The 23133-nt window shown below is 36.5% G+C and overlaps 1 protein-coding gene across 4 annotated transcripts in view; it reads left to right on the plus strand.

The window, feature by feature from the left end:
- GPR155 (G protein-coupled receptor 155) overlaps nucleotides 1-23133 on the plus strand; it is a 40742-nt gene that overhangs the window by 1599 nt on the left and 16010 nt on the right. For 2 of the 4 annotated variants that reach the window (XM_055572183.1, XM_055572186.1), the window contains exons 2-11: nucleotides 2091-2371; nucleotides 2554-3050; nucleotides 10619-11018; nucleotides 12836-13001; nucleotides 13882-14037; nucleotides 15570-15653; nucleotides 17007-17124; nucleotides 20943-21027; nucleotides 21125-21215; nucleotides 22278-22488. In XM_055572183.1, the coding sequence (XP_055428158.1) occupies nucleotides 2585-3050; nucleotides 10619-11018; nucleotides 12836-13001; nucleotides 13882-14037; nucleotides 15570-15653; nucleotides 17007-17124; nucleotides 20943-21027; nucleotides 21125-21215; nucleotides 22278-22488 (1777 nt within the window). In that variant the 5' untranslated portion in view covers nucleotides 2091-2371; nucleotides 2554-2584. The remainder of the gene's footprint in view (nucleotides 1-2090; nucleotides 2372-2553; nucleotides 3051-10618; nucleotides 11019-12835; nucleotides 13002-13881; nucleotides 14038-15569; nucleotides 15654-17006; nucleotides 17125-20942; nucleotides 21028-21124; nucleotides 21216-22277; nucleotides 22489-23133) is intronic. The other 2 variants (XM_055572184.1, XM_055572185.1) reach the window with 2 other exon arrangements.

Consider the following 23133-nt stretch of genomic DNA (forward strand, 5'->3'; position numbering starts at 1 on the left):
CTGATGACCTTATAATCTATCCCATCCCTCTGTTTTAGTTGAAGGCTCTTTAATACCAAGTATGTTTGAAGAATTGGCATAGAACAATTAATTGTATTTAATTTACTACCATTCTTGTTATTATTAGGACACACAACTCCCAATAGCTGTTATTATCATTTCTTGAAGGTCTACTTTGTGAAAAGCTACTATAATAAGCTGTGTATAAAATCTCCAGTCCTCACAATATCTGTCTAAGGAGATTTTTACTCTCATTTTACAGTTGAAGAAGCTGAAGTGCAGACAGGCTTAGTTGCCCAAGGAGTTGATAAGCGATAGGCCCCAAATTGGGTTCGGGCCATTTGACTCTTCACTGAACAACTGCAAATTTACTTAAAACTGTTGGTTTAAAAATTATTGGAATAAATTGACATGCAAGTGTGGTTGGTACAAATAAGGGGCAGTGAGAAGTGTAAGTTAGTCCAGGCAAAGAAATATAGGGAACTTTTAAAAAATAACAGAAGACTGGAGTAGTTTATCACTTTAATCTTAGCACTAGTTTTTCAAATCCACATCTCTCAGGGGCTCTGAATGTTTAACACTTTAGTTCACTCATTTACCAGCTCCTTACTTCCGTTATGACTACCTGTATCAATCAGTAGCTTTCCCAGGATATAATCTGATGCTTATTTGGTAGACTTCAAGTATGTGTGAGTATTACAGGTTTTGTGTATATTGACCACTCCTATCTAATCCTAGTAGGAAAATAACTTGTCCTGATCCAGATTTAAACATGTTTTTAAATGAATTCAGCTTATACTAGGGTAGCTCAGAGAAAATTATCTCATCCACACCCCCTTGGATCAGTTGTTGTTGGTTTCTGGCCTGCCATCTGAGTCCTTAATGTTAGATGGGTGTTTAAGAATTTAACCCTGGGCATTGTACATTTCAGGAAGCATAAGCTGTTTTACTTTTTATGTTATATAAGGTTACTTTGGATGGTTTACCCATAATAATCCCTTAGGAATTGGCAATGGTCTCTATATTAACTTCTAGTTACTAATAAAAGCTGATTAGTTACAGAGTTGTTCAAATCTAATGTGTCCCTGGCTACAAGAAGAAAGTCTGCTAAGTATTGTCATGTTAACATAAAGTTTTCCTTGCTTTAGCATTTTCTGAACATCTTTAGAACATTTTGCAAGACATTTTGTGTTCTTTAACATTGTATGAACAGCTTTTAGAACATTTTAGAGCACATTTTGTGGTCTTGGGCCTGTTGCTATATATAGTAAAAAACTTAGAATACTTAGCATTCAGAGAAAAACAAGATTCTGTTCATGAAGTAGACAGTTCCTAAGAGAGACCATTGATCCACCTAAGAGTGAAGGGTTTATACAAGAGCAGGTAATTGTTTTCGTCTCTTAATCTCCTATGTGCCTTAATCTTCAGGCACTGTGCTCAGCATTAGGAAGAAACAAAAGCATGCACAGTCCTTGCTTCTATGGCACTTAATGTCCGGTGAAGGAGACAGACATAAATCACATAGTCACTCAAATGCACAGTCTAATAAACTGAGAAAAGTGGCCTAAAGTTAAGGAATATGATTCTACTTGAGAAAGGCTTCTTGCCTGGGTATAGTGTTAGAGGAGCCTTACCTACAACAACTCCTGAATTGATTTGCATACAATTCAAAGGATGGGTAGTTGTTGTGTGGAGAATGGTAGGTGGTTAGGGAAGAGAATATTTTAGAGTGAACTTGATGTGCAAAGTCCCTGTGGTGCTCAAGGGCACATTCAGTGCCGCTATGGAGCATTCAGGACAGCCAATGTGTGTTTCTGGTGTAAAAGGAACGAAGACTAGGTAGGTGGGAGGCCATCATTTTTTCCTTCATTCTCTCTCTTATATGCCACCAAGTTATATTTAACTTTTGTTAAGTGATTTATTTGTAGCAAATGTGGTTATAAGGACTTGATATTGAATAATATCGAGTTCCTATGAGGTAGGTCCTATTATCGCCATTTCACACATGAGGAAAGTGAGGCACAGAAGTTACTGGTTCAAAGTTAATTAGTGATATTTTATTATATTCTTTTTCCTATCCTATATTCAAGACCTTCTGCAGGCTGGAAAGGACCTTCCTGTCCATTGTGACTCCTTGATGTAGCCCTGAGAACTTCTGAAATTTCTGGACAATTTGGCTGCAGTGGACATTCAGCAGAGACTCTGTGGGCCCCATGCTCTTATCCACCAGGCGGAGCTTGAGTCTGGATCACTGGAGAGAACCACAGGGCATCATTGCAGCTGTGATATTTGTGGATGTTATTTTACTCGTATCTTTTACTGAATATAAGACATAAATATTTTGAGCTGACTCACCTTTGAGAGTCAAGAGGTTGTTGTTAGCAGACATTCCCACCCTTTTTTTTCTCTTCATTGTATTTTTCTATGATGGTAGTTGAAAAAAATTTTGTGTATTTATTTGGCCATTTAATAAATTTAGGTTTGCCAGTGTATCCTTGCAACTAGAATTCTTCTTGTTGATTTCACACTGAATCTTTCTTCCTTTCTTTTCAGAGCTCTGGTTGGAGTTGGAAGGTGAAAGAAAATGAATTCTTTTTCCGATATACCTGCCAAGAACTTAACCCTTGCAGTCAATATGACCAAGACTTTGTCCTCACCAGTTACACATGGATTTAATTCCACTAATGACCCACCTTCAATGTCAATAACAAGGCTTTTTCCAGCCTTACTAGAATGCTTTGGCATAGTCCTTTGTGGCTACATAGCAGGAAGGGCCAATGTTATAACATCAACACAAGCAAAAGGACTGGGAAATTTTGTCTCCAGATTTGCACTTCCAGCTTTACTATTCAAAAACATGGTCGTACTTAATTTTTCTAATGTGGATTGGTCTTTTCTATACAGTATCTTAATTGCCAAAGCTTCTGTATTTTTCGTTGTATGTATATTAACGTTATTGGTTGCCAGTCCCGATAGTCGATTTAGCAAAGCCGGACTATTTCCTATTTTTGCTACACAAAGTAATGACTTTGCATTGGGATATCCTATAGGTAAGTTATTTTTTATTTTTTAAGTTTTAATAAATTTCAGGTGTTTTAGGAGGTAATAAAATGTAAGCCTTTACCATGAATCTTTTGACTGTGTTAGCGGTTTATACCTCATTCTGGTATCTAAGAAATCTTTTGTGTTTTTTCTTAAATATGTCTTAAGTTAATTGGATTATATATTTTTTCAGAGTTTGAGGCACCTTCAAACATCTACTTAAAATAAATGGTCATATCCAAATAAACTTTGAGCCCTCTAATAGTATTCTTTTTCTTCTCCACAGTCACATACGAAAGAAGTTTAATTTCCAGAAGAGATCAGATTCTGATTTAAATTACGTAAAAAGCATAGGCATACACCTGTTTAAAAACAGTCATTATTAGGTGTTAGCAGTGGAAATTTATGAGGGACTTTTTCCCTTCCCTATTTTTCTTACCATTTAGAGTATATATTACTTTACATTAATGCCTGTTATTGAATTTGTTATTCAAAATATCAGTGTACTTTTGTTGAAGTTAATTTCTTGTTTAAGAACAAAATGATGTGTTTTTTTTTTAACCTTTCCAACTTTCCCTTCTTTAAATTTCCAACTCTTTAAACAGCCTAATTTTATGTTTCCATGTGTATGTTTCCTAATGAAATAGTAAACATACCAACTGAGACTGTTTAGATATCTTAGAAACATATTCTGTTTTCCAAACTGCCACCAATGTGTGTAGTGTACTTTAATAACTAGTCTTTAATATTCTTTATGTTAAAGTTTATGTTGTGCTTTGATCATTTATCATAATGTAGGGATCTGAATATTATGAATATAGTCATTCATTTTTTTCCTTCATTTATTGATAGGAGCCTGTTAGCACCAATGACTATGCTAGCTGCTGGGAATATCCTTGTGAACAAAGTTCTTGTACATATTGAATTTACATTTTAATGGGAAAATAAAAATAATATCAGGTAATTACAAGGGCCATAAAAATAAAGTAGTGTTATTTTATAAGGAGGTGCTATTTGAGGTGGGAGGTAGGCTCAGTGAAGGCCTCTCTGGTGATATATCTTTTGGGCAGAAACTAAATGAAACTTAATGAAATGAACAATTGAAATCTGCCATTAACTTTCAAATTTCTTACTTTTTAACTATCCCCCCTCCAGAAAAGTTATTTCACCTCTGGCACTGAAAGGATTCTGGAGGACTATACGGTTTATCATTTTCCTCCATCTCACATTCACCAGAAATAGAGATTTACCTTAGAAATTAAATCACTCTGAGTAAAGCCGGAGATTATGAAAGAGAAAAAACTAGGCTGTTAGATAACTGAGCTGTAAATAGTCAGAAACGAGATAGGTGTTCCTTGAAGGTTAATGAATTTTAAAATTAAGGCTGAACCAAGCATTTAAATAAAGACTTTGGAAATAAAAGAGCAAAAAGTTAATGTGTTGTCCATCTCTTCAGGAGCATTAATAATGTATGTTTGTCAAGGTATTTATGATATAAGGAAGGACTTTAGAAATGGCTAAGTATCATAGTGTTAAATAATAAATAGTGCTATATCTTAATTTAGACATGAACCATAAGTTTCATGCCGTCATAGAGGAGTAAGCCCATAATTAAATAGAAGTAATATTTGTAACTTTCCAAGAGTACTTATATACTTATCTCATTTGAGGTAGGGCAGATGTTATTATCCTCATTTTCAAATAAGGAGGCAGACTTAGAGATTTAATTGTCTTGCCCCAGGTCACACAGCTAACAGGTGACTAGATTTAAATCCTGGGTGTGCTTTTATGCCACACAGTTATATAACATGCCCATCGAATCATTAGGAGGCCCAACTAGCCCTTGTGATATATTATTTTCAGATCGAATCAAAGTTTTTCTTTATCTTTACATTGTTCAAAATAATTCATAAAATGAGGAGCAGTAGCAAAAGACCTATTAGATGAGTTTATTCATTTTCATATTAAGGCAGAATCTCCAAGTAAAAAATATAGTCAACCATTTTCATTGCTGCTTCTCTCATGTCCCATACTAAATCAGTGAATTCAGAAATAATCATGTTTCCATCAGGGTGCTAGCCCACTTTCCCTGATGATTATACTTGCATACTTTGAGTTGTAATTTTTGTTTTTATTTTGTTGTTGTTGTTTTTAAATCACAATATAAGAGCTCTTATAACATTAGGTTGTAGACAATAACTTTACTAGAAATCAACAGTATAGACAATAAATGTTTTCTCATATATCTGCAGATTGGAAGATGTGGTACAGAACTGTAGGGCCATATATTTGCTCTGATGAGATGATTTATTATCTCTGTTCATGCCCATCTGCCTTGTGGCCATGCTTAGGGTGAACAGAGAAGACTGTCTCTAGAGAGAAGACCATTCTTTTGTTTGTTACTGGACAGCTCCCAAGAATTCCCACTCTCTTGTTCACAGATAAGCATCACAGCTTAAAGGAAATGTCCTTTTTAAGACTGCATTTGATCTGCAACATTGGTCCAATTTACAGGTTACTCAGAAGAAGAGGGATAAGTTAATGATTAAAGACAAAGGAGAGTCATGTTTCCTTTTTCTCTATGACAATTATAAAGGTCTGTAAAATGGCATCAAAATGATTTATCTGTACTCAAGTGACAGAATACTACATTTCATTATTGCAGACTAAAAAAGGAAGCTTGCTATTTTAAGAAAAAATTCTTTTCAAAGGTACTTTAAGAAATCTGAGTATGAGAAGAAGCCAGGAATCTACTGAGGTGAAATGTTGATCTCAGCAAATCAGAATGGTTCCCTGCCTCTGTCATTAAAAGATACTAATGGGGCATAGTTAAGTCCTATAATTTATTCTTCAAACAATGCTGATAGCATAAGCACCCCGACTAATCATAATTATGCTCTAGTGCTTGAGCTGTAAACAGAAAGGAAATGAAGCATTTAACTATAAGCCATTAAATAATAGAATGATCTTGTCTGGGTCTTTGTGTTATTTGCTAGGGACTGAAAACCTGCAGGAATCAAAATGGGAGGCACAGTGGGTGGCTAATTTTGTCTCTTAGTTCTTCAAGGCTATATAGTAATTCCTCATAGTGGGATTCTCCCCTCCCCCAAGAGCCTTATTTTTAAGTATTAATTAGCACTTAATAGTTGATATAATGATTATAAATCTAATTTGTTAATGTGGGTCACTGAAAATCATTTTTTTTCAGATTTGAAAAACTGTATTCAGATTGGTAATGAATAGAGCTATCTATTTATAGATGAAGATGAAATATTAAATCATTATGCAAAGGAATGGCAGAATGGACTGAAATTCCCATATTGAACCCTATTTTAGTAATTTAACAGGGATTTATTCCCAGTTTTTGCTTTCGCACTAGACTGTATTTCTTTTGCCTTCATATACCTGTTCAACTGACTTAAAATATCCCAATAGTAACCTGCTTTATAAATATTCAGAATATGAAAAAAGAAAAACATTGGATATAAAAAGAAATGGGTTCATGGATAACAATTAGGTATAAATTGCTAGGTTACAGAATACATTTATAGTCTGTCTGAAACCTTTGACATTCACTGATATGTTAATTCCATTCAGCAAGTATTTTCAGATTTGCTTAGTGCTCTGCTGGGACTGGGGGTTATAAAATGATGCCTTCAAGGAACTCAGAATTTGTTGAGGTGGCACTGATATGAAACAAGGTACCAGAGCCATCCAGGGAAGGGGATATCCATGATATAGACTGAAGACTTGGTGGAAGAAATGTTACCTGAGACAGGCCTTAAATAGTAGGCAAGATTTGGGTAAGAAAGAAGAGACTTCAAGATGTTGGGGGATAATGATCAGCATATCAGATCAGATCAGATCAGTCGCTCAGTCGTGTCTGACTCTTTGCAATCCCATGAATCACAGCACGCCAGGTCTCCCTGTCCATCACCAACTCCCAGAGTTCACTCAACTCACGTCCATCAAGTCAGTGATGCCATCCAGCCATCTCATCCTCTGTCATCCCCTTCTCCTCTTGCCCCCAATCCCTCCCAGCATCAGAGTCTTTTCCAGTGAGTCAACTCTTCGCATGAGGTGGCCAAAGTACTGGAGTTTCAGCTTTAGCATCATTCCTTCTAAAGAAATCCCAGGGGTGATCTCCTTCAGAATGGACTGGTTGGATCTCCTTGCAGTCCAAGGGACTCTCAAGAGTCTTCTCCAACACCGAAGTTCAAAAGCATCAATTCTTCGGCGCTCAGCCTTCTTCACAGTCCAACTCTCACATCCATACATGACCACAGGAAAAACCATAGTCTTGACTAGACGAACCTTTGTTGGCAAAGTAATGTCTCTGTTTTTGAATATATTATCTAGGTTGGTCATAACTTTCCTTCCAAGGAGTAAGCGTCTTTTAATTTCATGGCTGCAGTCACCATCTGCAGTGATTTCAGCATATAGAACTAGTAATTATGAACCTGGTGTTTATCCAGTGTAACAGTGATATAAATTGGCTGATGGAGGATTTGCAGTAAGGTATAGTGAAAGATGAGCTGGATGAATAAGGAACCAGCTGTGGCGACTGGACGATGAATGTCAAAAGAAAGATGTTATATATGGTCTTGTGGGTGGGGAGAGCTGTGGGGAAATCTTAATTTTTGAAATTTAAGATTTAGGTTACATTGTCAATAGCAAATAAAATGGATGGAGGGGATGGTCAAGAAAAACCAGAGGAATATAGGATGGTAAACAGTAGGTAGCCCAATTTTGAGATTTTCTTTTTGATGTGGATCATTTTTAAAGTCTTTGTTCAATTTGTTACAGTATTGCTTCAGCTTTATGTTTTGTTTTTTAGCCAGGAGGCATGTGGGATCTTAGCTCCCTGACCAGGAGTTGAACCCACACTCCCTGCATTGGAAGGTGAAGTCTTAACCACTGGACTTCCAGTTTTGAGATTTTTAACTAGTGGGAGTAGTAGGAATCAAGATTCCATGTAGGAATCAAATACAAAAGATAGTGCAAAAGAAGAAAGTATTTGGTGATTGGCTGCTGCTGCTGCTGCTGCTAAGTCACTTGAGTCGTGTCCGACTCTGTGCAACCCCATAGACAGCAGCCCACCAGGCTCCCCTGTCCCTGGGATTCTCCAAGCAAGAACACTGGAGTGGGTTGCCATTTCCTTCTCCAATGCGCTAGACCTTGATAATAGACTGTTGCTCATATTCGCTTTGAACTTTTCAAACAACCTGAAGTCCATTATATGATGGTGATTAAGTGCTACTGTACCAGGAAAATACATTTCTGGGTTTGTTTTTTTTTTTAAAAAACATTAACTTAAGGGACTTTGTGTGCTTTTACATTCTCAAAGGAAAAACCTTATGAATTTTATTTTGGCTACTTGGGGAAATTCTTAAGCTCAGATCGAAAACACAAGCCTTTTCTAAAATATACTCTATTTTAAAAATTGGGGGGTGGGGTGGGAAGGTTTCTCTTTGAGTTAGACTATCTAATCAAAACTATAGCTAACTAGAAATAGTTATCCAAAGTACTGCTTTTATTTTTTTTTTAAACTTAAAAGGTGAAACTTTAGAAACATGAAAGAAAACCACTGAGTTATAGAGCTAGTATATCTAATTTGGAAATCAGTGGAAAGAATTTGTGAAATTTTAGGTAATCAAATGTGTTTTGTTTAACTACTGCATTTCAGAGATATTAGAGACCTCTGTATGTGCTTCGCTGAGAAAAGGGGAATTGAATCTTATAAAAAGTAGGTTTTAGCTAACGAGAACAGGATCTTCTAAAGGTTATATAATCCAGTTACATAACTAATGGGACATGTACTTGACATTAACTGAACTCATGTATCCTGAGTATGTAAACAAATATATTTTCCTACCTTGTCACTTTATCTTAATGTAAATTGAGAAGCCTAATCTTTTACATTTTTTCACATGATTGCCTCTTATGAAGCAAGGGATTGTGAGTGATTGTGGCTATTCTCTTTTTTATCTGTCTCATCTTGAAAATCATTTATGAGTCAACCTTTTTATATATTAGGTTGAATAATTTCATAACTCATTGCCAAAAACTGTGCCTAGAGATCAGTTTGCTAGCTGCAAGGCTTTAAGTTGTGCTGATCAAGCCAAGACCAGGCCACCAACCCTCACGTGAATCAAGGAGACTCATCTTATACGGTGGTTAGATTCTAAAGTCATCATGTACAATTGAACCCCTGAGAAATCCCTCAAATCACCCACAAAATACAGCACACATATTCCATGTATATTGTAACATTTTTCCTAAGTCTAAAAGCCAGATTCTTTCTCAAGCGTTGTTCTTCAGTGAATACGTAATTAGTTTGTGGTTGAGGACATGCTGTATGAAGAAGAAAATTGAAGCTTTTGTTTTCCTAAGAAAGCGTAGTTGAATTTGCATTAGTTAAATGTACATTGACATGACTTTACTGTCTCCCCCTTCGAAACGTTTCTTGGGTCCACTTTACCATCTATAATTCTTCAGCAGCTTCATGGGGCTTCCTTCCTGAAGGTGTTCCTTCCTCTCCAGTGTAGGCTGTTCATTTCTAAATCACTTTCATACCACGTGCGCAGTGGGTGGGCAGGACTGGCATCCTCAACCACTGTGCATACAGTATTCTCTGCTCTTCGGTACACACTGCTTCTTTGAGGTCCCTGCTGCCTGCTAGACCACCCATCCTCATTGTTGTTCCTCATTCACTGAAGACTAATAGCTGGCTCTCTGTCGTCACCTCTACTCCCAAGTTTTGCCATTATCTTGTTTGACATTAGTATCCATGTGAGCTACCCACCAAGCTCTCTGCTCTCTCAGTTCCTTGACCTCCTCACCTTCAATGATGTTTTCCTCTACTGCATTTTAGCTGCCAACTCCCATAGCCACATCCTGGACCTAGCCATCTGGGAAACACTAAATTCAGTAGCTCACTATCCGACCTGCTGTGATCTCCTAAATTTCCAACTACACCTACTTGGATTTCACAGGAACCTTCAGTCTCTGGCCCCTCTGCTTTTTATCTGTTAGCCATGTCCTGTCTTCACTGCTTTTCCTGTATAGCTTGGACTCCATCACATCAGTCCTCATTTTTCAGTCCGTTGTCTCCTCCTCTCTCCTCCATTTCTCCATTTCTCTCCTCTGCCCTCTGATTTCTGCCTCATCACGTCAGTGAAACTTCCTCTCAAGAGAACCAACAACCACCTTGGTGCTATGACTACTTAAACATTTGGTTAGTAGATTTTAACTTTAAATTGTTTTAAGACCTGTACAATTCTGCCCCTTTCTTGAGACTAGTCTTAGCCTCTACACAGTAAAAATTAGTTTAACTAAAAATTTTTAAAAGTTGATTATTGCCTTATAAACTATGTCATTTAATATAGTGTGTTTTTCTTCCTTTTCAGCTTTACTAAAATATATTTTTCCAAAACTAAGCTAATGAAGTCATTCTACACTATTTAGGTTAATGTACAATATATTATAATTAAGCAAGGAACATATTATATACATAATTTATTAATATATTTCTGTGGTGGTCATTTTTTAATCAATTTTAATTTGTATTTTGCAGTTGAAGCTTTATATCAAACAACATACCCAGAATATCTCCAGTACATTTACTTAGTGGCACCAATATCTCTAATGATGTTAAACCCTATAGGATTTATCTTCTGTGAAATTCAGAAATGGAAAGACACTCAGAATGCTTCTCAAAACAAAGTGAAAATTTTGGGACTTGGACTTTTGCGTGTGTTACAGAACCCAATAGTATTTATGGTCTTCATTGGCATTGCCTTCAATTTTATTCTTGATCAAAAGGTGCCTGAATATATGGAAAATTTTCTTGATGGACTTGCAAATTCTTTTTCTGGATCAGCTCTATTTTATCTTGGTCTTACAATGGTAGGAAAAATAAAGAAACTAAAGAAGTCAGCATTTGTTGTACTAATTCTTCTCATCACAGCTAAACTGTAAGTTTCACTTATTTACTTGGGAATTATACTTTGTGAAAGCCTTACTTTATTTAGCCAATTTGTTGGGATTTTCTCCTTTAAATAGTTCGATAGTAGTAATCCCTCCTAATTGAATGGTTTTAAAGGAAAATGTGATATTGGTGATTGTGGAAAGTCATTTCTGTGCAGGTTGTTTTTTCTATTTTACTGTTAAAGAATAAAGACTATGGTTTCCCTTCAGCTTTTATGTAATGTTCCCTAATACCTTCCAAGGTCCTAGTTTGATCATAGTTTTAAGGGAATTTTTCAGGATTTCTGAGTATTCTAAATCTGTTAAAATCCTATTGGCTATGAAAGTGAAGTCACTCAGTCATACCTGACTCTTTGTGAGCCTATGGACTGTAGCCTACCGGGTTCCTGTGTCCACAGGATTTTCCAGGCAAGAATACTGGAGTGGGTTGCCATTTCTTTCTCCAGAGCAGATGATAAAAGACCAAGTAGCTGAACATGAGGATCTGAACACAGGGATTTGGCTATGAGGAAAGCAATAATTTTGAACATACAACTTTATTCCATCAATTTAGGGGAAATATTCTAAAATTCTGAAGGTGGTTAAATTTTCTAAATATGGATATGTCAGTAGTATTGATTATTATCAACCATCTGATCCTAACCTGCAAATGAAAAGTTCTTAGCTCCTTAGTTAATAGTTCTTCAGCCTCTTTAGCTCTTTAGCCATGGAGTTATACTTCCTGGTGTAGGTGACATAATTTTACTATGAGATGATCCCAAGGCACTTAGGGCATATTTAACTATTGAATTTAGCTCCTCTGTAGACAATTCATGAGAACTGTGCAATAGGAAATAGTATCTATATTTTCAAAATAATAAAAATGAATATAAATTCTGAAGATTATTTATAGTGGTTTTATGCTCTTGGAAATAAAGTAATATTTAGTTTTGCCACAATAGTAAATACAGTTCTGACAATGACAGTGATTACCAACCATTACTTAAAAATATTTAAATATTCTCATTAAAATTTTTTTTTCTGGTTCTATGATTCCTATTACATAATTTTGTCTTTTAATTATAAAAATACATAAAAGTGGTTCTTGACTCCATCTGAGAGCATCTCTGTATGTACTGTGGTGACAATATTAACCTTGGTTTTGTTCTTTTTAAAGGAAAGCTCCTTTAATTCACTACTTTTGATATGCTGTTTCTATGGAATCCTGGAGGATTTGTTTCATAATTGACTCTTCACCAGATTTGGATTTAACTAGCTTCTGCTCTACCTCAGTTATTATAGTTCCCTTTGCTAAACCTTTTTTCTTTACAAAGATAAAAAACTAATTGTAAGATACCTATTTCTCTACTGCCTTTTAGAATCTACTTAGTAGCACTGTTATTACCTGAAGCATTTAAAACCCTGATCATAATAAGGGTCAGCTGGGGTTTTTCCCCCAAAAAAATGTTTAGTAATTTTCTTTTAAACAAGTTTACTCAGCTTGTGAGTCTTTTTTTTTTTTTTAACATTGTGATGAACTAATATGGAAAGCAAGTAACAGCAGTATAATTGCAACATTTTACAAATTTTTTGCAAGAAAATTATTCATAGAACACAAAAAAATCTGAGTTTCTTTTCCTAATTCCTGATGTTTAAAGAATATTGTTTTACTTTAAGTAGCTCCAAGTTGAATATTTGATTCTTTCAATAAAATGATACCTTCTGGGCAGAAGAAGAACCTAATGCCAAATTCACTAGAGCAATTTATTACTTGGGGACCAGCATGCTTCGATATCAAGCAATGATGTATTTCTTGTTTCTTCAGCCTGGTGCTGCCACTTCTATGCAGAGAAATGGTGGAACTCTTGGACAAGGACGACAGTGTAGTAAACCACACAAGTTTGTCAAATTACGCGTTTTTGTATGGTGTCTTTCCTGTAGCACCAGGAGTGGCTATCTTTGCAACACAGTTCAACATGGAAGTAGAGATTGTATGTATATATTACTTGCTAAGTTTGATTGTTTGGTTAGTAGAAAAATGAATTTTTGAAACACAGAAATCTACATTCTTATATGAGAATTTGATATCTGGAAACTGCCTCATTGTAAATAAAGAGGCATCATGTAACAATAGAGTTATTTAATCTGGGATCTTTATTCAGCCCTGAATTTTTTCATTCATCTTTTTAGTTTCAAGTATTTTAATGCTATAATTATAGTTAAGCCTGAAGGCTATTTATAGAAGGGTAAATTTTGAAATGTGAGAGAGAAAATCTGTTTTATTCATTGATAATCCAGCCACCAGATGCAAAATACCACATAATCAACTGCAATAAATAGTTAAGTTGGTTCACACCAACTAGTGTCCAAGCACGCTGGATGCGTTAGCCACGGCATTAGAGTGGATGTTTTTGAAAACAACATGAAGGAACTAAATTGTTCACTTAAGTTCCATTAGTTCCATTATTTAATCGGTAGAATATTTGCATGGTAATTTTTCTCTTTTTGAAATTGCTTTTATTGCCCTATAGTTTATCAAATAGTATGGAAAGAAACTGGTCATCAGTTTAAGTAGATGATTCATATGGTTTACTTTCCGGAACCTAGAAAATAACCATCAGCTGTGGGATTTCTAGTATTTGTTATATGCAGATATAAATTGAGCATGGATTAAAAGAGGAGCCAAAGGAACTTAACTATGTTTAAGAATGCTCAGAGAGGGGAATATGCTATTAGATAACATGTTGGATTCTGTGATGTCTTTTTACGGACTCTCACTTTTATTTTAGAATACCTTGGTGTGCTATGGCTAAAGTTTATGTGAATTGTTTGAGTCTGCGACTCTTCCTCAGTTTGATTTCATTTTGGCAGATAACCTCAGGGATGGTAATAAGCACGTTTGTGTCTGCACCGATCATGTACGTTTCTGCCTGGTTACTGACTTTTCCCACCATGGACCCTAAGCCACTGGCATATGCCATCCAGAATGTTAGTTTTGATATAAGTATTATCAGCCTGGTCTCCTTGGTAAGTATGATTCAGTATAAAAATGAACGAAAATCACAGAGTGAATCTGAAAATAGCTTGGTAATAGAAAGTTATGGAATAAAAACCTAATTTCTTGTACAATAGAGAAAACCGAAGCCTGCCCATAAAATGTAGTATCAGCCTTCTGAGTTTTGCCTTTCCATTTGGGAGGTAGAATTGTATAACAGACAAGGCATGAGATTTAGTCAGACTTGGACTTGACTCCTGGTGCTGTCACAAACTGGGGTTTCCTGGGTGGCTCAATGGTAAAGAACCCACCTGCCAGTGCAGGAGACATAAGAGACATGAGTTCCATCCCTGGGTCGGGAAGATCCCCTGGAGGAGGGCATGGCAACCCACTCCAGTATTCCTGCCTGGAGAATGCCCATGGACAGAGGAGCCTGGTGGGCTACAGTCCATAGGGTCACAAAGAGTCAGAGACTATTGAAGCAACTTAGCATGCATGCATGCACCTATCACAAACTAGCTGTATTTCTCTGTGGAGTAACCTTAACTGCTCTAAGGTTCAGTTTTCTCATCTATAAAATAGAGATAATAACTTCACCTATTTCCATGGTTTGTTTTAAGGATTACATGAGACAATATATATAAAAAGCATTCTGCAAATGGTGAATCACTATACAGATACTAGCTATCGTAGAACTGTGTTTTTGTCAGGGACCTTTGGGATTAAGACCAAACACCCATTTAATGTTAATGAAACTTTTGAATATATCTAGCCCATATTAAATACTTATACACTTGGCAACTAGAGTATCTTATAGATTGAGTGCCTATTGAATTCAAATAGTATTCTGGCTTAAAAAAAGAGAATATTTGCTGTCAAAGGAGATAAGGATGAATATATACATTGGCAACAAATACATGTGTGATTAATATAGTTTTTAAGAAATTTTGCTTCTGTTACATATTCTTAAAATCTATGCCCACTGATAAGAAGGCAGTTTGGTGGAGGGGGGAGAGACAACATAACTTTTGATTGACAACGAGGTGAGAAGAAAGAAGGAAATCAAATAACATATTTAGGTAACTATTATGTATCCTTCTAAATGTAAAGAATGCAGGAAAATTCATCTTAAGGAGGGTGACGTGTATTGTTGGAAGTAAGATAGCCTGGAATTTAGGTACCTCATGAGCCAATATGGTGGAATCAAAACGGGAAGACTTACGGTAGTGCATTATAACTGCGTCTCCCACTCATCTCTTTTTCTGAATAGTTGGCTGCGAACCTATGTCCCACCCCAGCCACCAAAGGTAGGGAAAGTTGACATGGCCCTGGTCAAGGTGTTCTCCCCATGCTCTTTATTTTACTTTGGATATTAGTTTACCTTAATACCCTTTTGGGAACTAAGGTTAAAATAATAAAATATTGCTGTTCCTTTTTGAACCAGGATAAAAGAATTCTTTAAAGAGTCTAATAAGTAATTAGTCATTAAAAATAAAAATTAGTAATTAATAAGTAGTTACAAAGATTAAGAAACCTGAATAACTTTTGAAACTCTCTCTTTAAGATCTGGTCTTTGGCTATTCTTCTTTTGAGCAAGAAATATAAACAGCTTCCTCATATGCTTACAACTAATTTACTCATCGCTCAGGTTAGTAAACCTACAGATAATTAAAGCTGTTTTTCTCATTGATTATATGCAAACAGCTGACTCATTGGAAAAGACCCTGATGCTGGGAAGGATTGAGGGCAGGAGGAGAAGGGGACGACAGAGGGTGAGATGGCTGGATGGCATCACCGACTCAATGGATGTGGGTTTGGGTGGATTCTGGGAGTTGGTGATGGACAGGGAGGCCTGGCGTGCCGCGGTTCATGGGGTCACAAAGAGTCGGATACAACTGAGCGACTGAACTGATATTTCTATAGAGGAGAAAATTTCTTTGTTAGGTTTTTCCAGTTATAAAATCAAAGTGTTTTTTACCAAATGCAATCAGTTGTTGCAATTTGATCATAATTAATTTATTCCTAATTTATTAAATATTGCATTGGCTCTTGCACTATATAAAGTTGAGGCTAATACAGTTGGCCCTCCATATCCATAGGTTTCACATGCTCAGAATCAACCAACCACAGATTGAAAATATTCAGAAAAAAAATTTCCAGAAAGTTCCAAAAAAGCAAAACTTGAATTTACCATATGCCGACAACTATTTACATAGCGTTAACATTGTATTCAGTATTATAAGTAATCTGTAGATGATTTAAAGTATACAGAAACTCATGGAACTCAAACAGGGGCTATATAACAACCCTCTCTGAGGTGGGATGGGGAGGGAGTTGGGGGGGAGGTTCAAGAGAGAGGGGACATATGTATACCTATGGCTGATTCATGTTGATATTTGGCAGAAAACAACAAAATTCTGTAAATCAATTATCCTTCAATTTAAAAAAATATTTTTTTAAGTATACAGGAAGATGTACATAGGTTGTATGCAAATACTATAGAATTTTGTATAAGAACTTGAGTATACTTGGATTCTGGTATCTATCTGTCAGGGGATAAGGACGGGTCCTAGAACCAATCCTCTGTGGATACTAAAAGACAACTGTAATGACAGTTGGTGATAACTTTGCATTTTTTAATAGAAGTAATTGAATTATTAAAAATTTACCTGTCATTACTTTTCTAGCTAAATCTTGGCATGTCTCAAATTATACTGGAAAGAAGTTTAGCATTTTCTATGTAAACCTTTACTAAATATAAGCTTAGGATTTAGAATCTTGTCATTATCTGTTTCAATTAAATATGTACATTGTTAAAGGTGCTGTATAAAAAGGTTTTTAATCATAAAACTTACTGTTTTAGTATAACTAAGATGCAATAGTTAATTGCTCAGCAAAAATTTTAAATGAATAATTATAGTTGCTGTGAATAAAACACATGAGTATGAGTCATGTGAGTATGACTGATTTGGGGTTTTTTTTTTATCATTTTTTTCTTCAGTCTGTTGTCTGTGCTGGAATGATGATATGGAATTTTGTTAAAGAAAAAAATTTTGTTGGACAAATTCTGGTGTTTGTCTTATTGTACAGCTCCCTCTATAGCACCTACCTGTGGACAGGTAAGTTGGATCATGAAGAGAAATTTAGGGTCTCCCTCCCCTCCATCACTTGAGGTTCCAGCTTCTAGTGATCTATTTTAAGTCTAGCAGTACAGGATGAGGGAACCTGCTCAGGCAGTTGTACTCATTAACTAGGCAGTCTGCAAAGCTGAGTTCTGTTTCCTGATCACTCTTTTTCTACCTGGGCTCAGATGGTTTCCAGTCACATGTCCTTGTCCTCAGGGCCTTGGTTCTAGGCCACAGTCAGCAGAGCTCCCCTTTGAGCCATCGAGGGTGCGAGCACTGGAAGCAGGCAGGGAGAGAAGGAATGGGCAGAGGGGGATGAGGATGTGAGCTGTGTACCAGAGCACGCTTAGAACCCAGCTGAACTGAATGAGCAATAATTATCATTCTGCCCTAAGCAAATGCCTTAACTTGCGGTCTGTTTCCTTACAGGGAACCTTAAGGTGCTTAAGTAAGCACCTTACAGGGTTATTTTGAGAACTAAATTAAATATGGATGTTTAGGCCTGGTACATGGTAGGCGCTCAACAAATTTAACTGTATTATTGAGTAGAGGGAAGAGCAGTAGTATAAGAACAAGAAAAACAAGTGATTAAAAGGGTATGGAAATAGAAGAATAGTCATAAGAAAAAACTATTTTTCATTTCAACTGGCTCCAAAAAGGATATTCAGAATGTTTTAGCACATTGCTCATTTGAAGGAAAACATTAATTTGGGTGCATGCATTCTGGTATGTTTATGAATCAATCAGTCTGGCTGATTTGTAGTCATACCACAAATGCAAACCTGTAAAATGGCACATAAAAGGGAATTGTAGAATTGTTGCGCTAGTTACAGCCACTGTTAGGAGGCAGCGAAGTGGCTGGAGGGAATAGGCCTTTGATTTCATGCCTTCAGGATCGAAAGCAGGACCCATCTAAGTCAACGGCTTTGTGAAGTGAAGCGACAATGTGGTGAGAAATTACAAAATGAATTCAGTGCACACAGGAGGTTTGTAGTTTTTTAAAGGCAAGTACACCTTGCATGGTGTGAGGGTTTTCATGAGGTGTCAAGTTAAAAGAGCCTAGAGATTATTTCCAAATACAGAGGAAACAACTTGATCTCTAATACTTAGGTTTATTAAGGTTAAATTTATAATGAGAATAAGAGAGCAGTAAAGAGCTCAGTTTATCAAAAAGCCCCAGGTTTCTCTGAGATTCTCTTCAAGCTTGAATACCAAAATCTCCAAAGAAGCTGTTCTGAATTTCCTGACCCCAATGAAGGGGTCAGTGAAGGGGCCCTTTAACCTTAAGATTATTATAACAGAATTTTGGATCTAAAAGGTCATTTTAAATCATTTTGTTCAGCCATTTTTCAGTTTTACTCATTTGCAAGCCACCCTCATGAATTTTGCCATATCTGCATACCACGTGTCCTTTCTTTCCCCCTTAAAATTAACTTATTTTTTTTAACTTTAATATTACAAATTTAGCCTTATCTCGGTAAAATCCCACTGGGTTTTATGTGTTAGTTAAAATTTTTTCAAGCACGTGTTAGACACATAATTAGTAAAAAAAAAAAAAAAATGTTCATCTTTGTGGCACCTACAGTCTTCTTGCTTTTGGGAACACCGGTCTAGTTTAAATCTTTCATTTTGCAAATGAGGAAAATAAGACCCGAAGAGTTTAGCTGATTGAGGCAAGAGCTCTCACAGCTTCATCGGTGAGACATCCAGGCCTAGACTGAGCCTTTTGTTCATTTGTCAGTGTTTTCACAAGGCAGGAATAAAATGACAAACATTAGAATTTTCAAGAGTCCCCTCACTATTGTAACACAGTTGGCACTCCTTTGTGATTGGTTGCTTGTTTCCCTGGTACCTTAAACCTGAAACAATAGAGGCTACAAATGCCTTGGGAGGAGCACTGGTATGATAGTCTCTTGAACTTGAGAACTGAGTGGGTTCCGTATAAAGAAAATCAATTCTCAGGGAGCTCAGTGTTGATTCGTATTATTGATAGCACAGTGTTACTTAATCTGTATAATCTTAAATCTAGGTATAAATTCCTTGTTGTTCAGTTGCTAAGTCGTGTCCGACTCTTTGTTACCCCATGAACCCCAGCACTCCAGACTTCCCTGTCCTTCACCATCTCCCAGAGTTTGCTCAAACTCATGTCCATTGAGTCAGTGATGCCATCCAACCATTTTATCCTCTGTCACCCCCTTCTCCTCCTGCCCTCAATCTTTCCCAACATCAGGGTCTTTTCCAGTGAGTCAGCTCTTTGCATCAGCTGGTTGGACGTTATATACAGCTAATATACAATTTTAAAACCAAAGCAAATTCATTAGATTTAAACAAAAATACAAGCTCAGTAAGTAGTTAGCAACATTAATTGACATGACAAAGGATCTTATTTTGCTAATCTGAATCATAGCTTGAACTCACTTCTCTGATAGGGTTTTTTGGTGGTTGTTTTTTTTTTTTTGACCTACCTTTACTTTGATGTGTGGGTTTATGAGCTGGTTATCTCATCGCTTTTCCCTCTTCAAACTACCACAGAACGTTAATTTGAACTGTGTTGTGGTATCATTTGCCTCAAACTTAATATAAAACCAGATATAAACCCTGAAATAATGAGAGTGTGCTTTGGTTATAAGATGGTCACCACTGCAAATAAAGCAAAAAGAGTTAACATTTCTCATAGAAATTTCCAGATCCCTAGGAGATCCAACCAGTCCATTGTGAAGGAGATCAGCCCTGGGATTTCTTTGGAAGGAATGATGCTAAAGCTGAAACTCCAGTACTTTGGCTACCTCATGCAGAGAGTTGACTCATTGGAAAAGACTGATGCTGGGAGGGATTGGGGGCAGGAGGAGAAGGGGACGACAGAGGATGAGATGGCTGGATGGCATCACTGACTTGATGGACGTGGGTCTGAGTGAACTCTGGGAGTTGGTGATGGACAGGGAGGCCTGGTGTGCTGCGATTCATGGGGTCGATTCATGGGGTCGCAAAGAGTCGGACACAACTGAGCAACTGAACTGAACTGAACTGAACTGAATGGGTTAACAGACGAGTTTTAGGAACACTGAACAGAGCTGAAGGACTTAACCTTCTGTCAGAAGACTGGGTTTCTAGTCTTGCTCTGCCCTCTGCTGGCTGTGTGGCTTGGGCAAACCCTTGTTTACACAGCTATAAAATGAAGGAATTAATTTAAGACAGCGGTCCCTTCCAGCCCTGAAGTTCTAAGCTTCTATAGCTGTGTAAAATTTATAAAATAAGATGTTACTTCTATAAATAATTGGGTATAAAGTATAAGGAAAGCTCATGAAATATTTATTTTAAAACATCTGTCCAAACGTTTAAAACATTTGTTTCTGTATTAAGTTTATATTAAGGTCCATCATTTAGACTTGGTGAGTTTTCCAAAAACAAACCTTTGTGAGAATTACCTATACTTTCTTAGCAACAGCAGAACAGGGGTGTTTTTATTTTTAGAATTGTTCTGTATCCAGTTAAAAAAAAATTTTTTTTCCCGCAAATATACTTAGATTCCAAACACATGAATCAAAAGAACAAAATGATTTGGGCTTTTTGAAAAAGTCCTCATGTATAAAACAAGAAGATTTTAGTAAAGAAGCAATATAGGAGGGAAAACAAATGATTTTGAATTAAGAAAACTTGCTTCAAAATATTGGGAAAAGCATTTATTTAGAAGGAGTAAATTCTAGGGCAAGAACTACAGACTACTATTGAAATAAGCTTGGTTAAAGTTCCATGAAGTCTGATCAACATCGAGAGTAATCACCTATCTTTTAATCTCTATTTCTTATTCTTAGGCCTTCTAGCAATTTCTTTATTTCTTTTGAAAAAGAGAGAAAGGGTACAAATTCCTGTTGGAATCATCATAATATCTGGCTGGGGGTAAGTTGGTAGCTTTCTGTTTGCTTACCTGTTCTCACATACACAGTTACTATTCATCTCTCTCTCTCTGTCTTTCTCTCTAAACTCTCATTAATAGGATTCCTGCTCTCCTTGTTGGTGTTCTTTTGGTAACTGGAAAACATAATGGAGAAAGCATTGACTCAGCCTTCTTTTATGGAAAAGAGCAGGTGAGAAGAGTTTATTGACAGTTCTGTTCTTGAGAATGTCTCTTTTTAGCTGCTTAATGTGTTTTGCTATACTTACATTGAAATTAATTTTGAAAATGTATTCCAACTTATTGCTTATCACACTAGTGATCCTATGTCACTTTGTTAACTTACACCTCAAAATGTGATAAATGTTTTTACATGTCTATAAAAAAGAAAATGAAATTAAAAAAACAAAAATGATTTTACATATCTAAGCCTGTTTTGGGGCTTCACTGGTGGCTCAGATAGTAAAGAATCTCCCTGCAATGCAGGAGACCCAGGTTCGAGCCCTGGGTCAGAAAGAGTCCCCTGGAGTAGGGAACGGCAACCCACTCCAGTATTCTTTCCTAGAGAATTCCATGGACATTGGAACCTGGTGGGCTACAGTCAGACTCACAAAGAATCAGACACGACTGAGAAACTAACACGTATGTCTTTTTTAGCTGAAGATTATAAGTGTTAGCTGCAATTACTTATCTTTAGTATTATCACCATATAAGGTCTCTAGTTAAAGTACACTTGAGCTATGTATTAAATCAAACAAAAACTCTGATGTGAAGAAAAAGTCTCTAAGTGCTCAGACAGTAAAGAATCTCCCTGCAGTGCGGCAGACCCAGGTTTGATCCCTAGGTCAGGAAGATCCCCTGGAAAAGAGAATGGCTACCCACTCTAGTATTCTTGCTGGAAGAATTTCACGGACAGAGGAGCCTGGCAGGCTGCAGTTCGTGGGATCATAAAGAGTCGAACACAACTGAGCAACTATCACTTTCACTTACTTTAGATTACTAGTAAACAAGGACATGATACATAATGAAAAGAACAGCTAGACATCGCATTTGATTAGAGACAAACCCTAATTTCTCTGTAAGTACTTTACATTCCTTCCATACTCTTCCTCTTTTTTAAGAACCACTGTTATAGAGCATCTATAGCTATTGAGATAATGCATTTTCCACCAAAAAAGCGCCCTTAAGTCATCTACTAAGATTATCAAGCTGGGATTGTGAAAAGTGGCCTAACGTCTCTCTGCAACGTTGACAGATGATCATCACAGCAGTTACCCTGTTCTGCAGCATTGTGATAGCTGGCATATCACTCATGTGTATGAACCGCACCTCCCAAGCAGGACGCTATGAAGGTTTTGACCAGTCTCAGGACCGCAAAGCAGCAGAGCCGGCAAACACTGCTTTCGAGGACAGTCCAGCGCCAGTAAATGAACCTGAATCTTTTACAAGTTCTGTCCCAGAAACAAGTATGATCCTTAAATATAAAGAAACTTTTATATGCCTATATAGCATGTACTCTAAATGTTTTGTGTAAAGGAACTTCCTTGAATTATCTTCAATATCACAGGTATTTGTAAAATGGGGAACTTGAATCATAGTCAGTAATAGAAAGAGCTTACAAGTTCATTTATTAGATTCTTGTTTATAAATCTTTTATGAGGATAATCTTTTGTGAGAATAAGTCTAATCCTCAGACTTCTTTGGGCCTGAGAGTTTAGAGAAGAGTTAACAACTGAGGGAAGGCTCTTTCTAGGAAACTAAACATCTATGTTTGTTAACTTAAGAACAATGCATCAAGTAAGCACCATCAATAAAATGAACTAAAGAGGTTTAATTGAAGCAGGGATAATGGTAAAAGTTAGGAGTTGGCAAACTGCAGTCTGCCACCTGTTTATGGCCCCAAACCTAAGAATAGCTTTTATGTTTTTAAAGGGTTGAAGAAAAAATTTTAAAAGACAAATATTTTATGACACTTTAAAGTTATATGAAATTCAAATTTGTGTCCATCACATGAAACACAGACATGCTCATTTACTTCTGTATTGTCTGTGGATGCTTTCATGCTGTATTGGCAGAGTTGAGTCATTCAACAGACACCCAGTGGACTGCAA

The sequence above is a fragment of the Bubalus kerabau genome, chromosome 3 (genome assembly GCF_029407905.1).
Source record: "Bubalus kerabau isolate K-KA32 ecotype Philippines breed swamp buffalo chromosome 3, PCC_UOA_SB_1v2, whole genome shotgun sequence".
Classification (NCBI taxonomy): domain Eukaryota; kingdom Metazoa; phylum Chordata; class Mammalia; order Artiodactyla; family Bovidae; genus Bubalus; species Bubalus kerabau.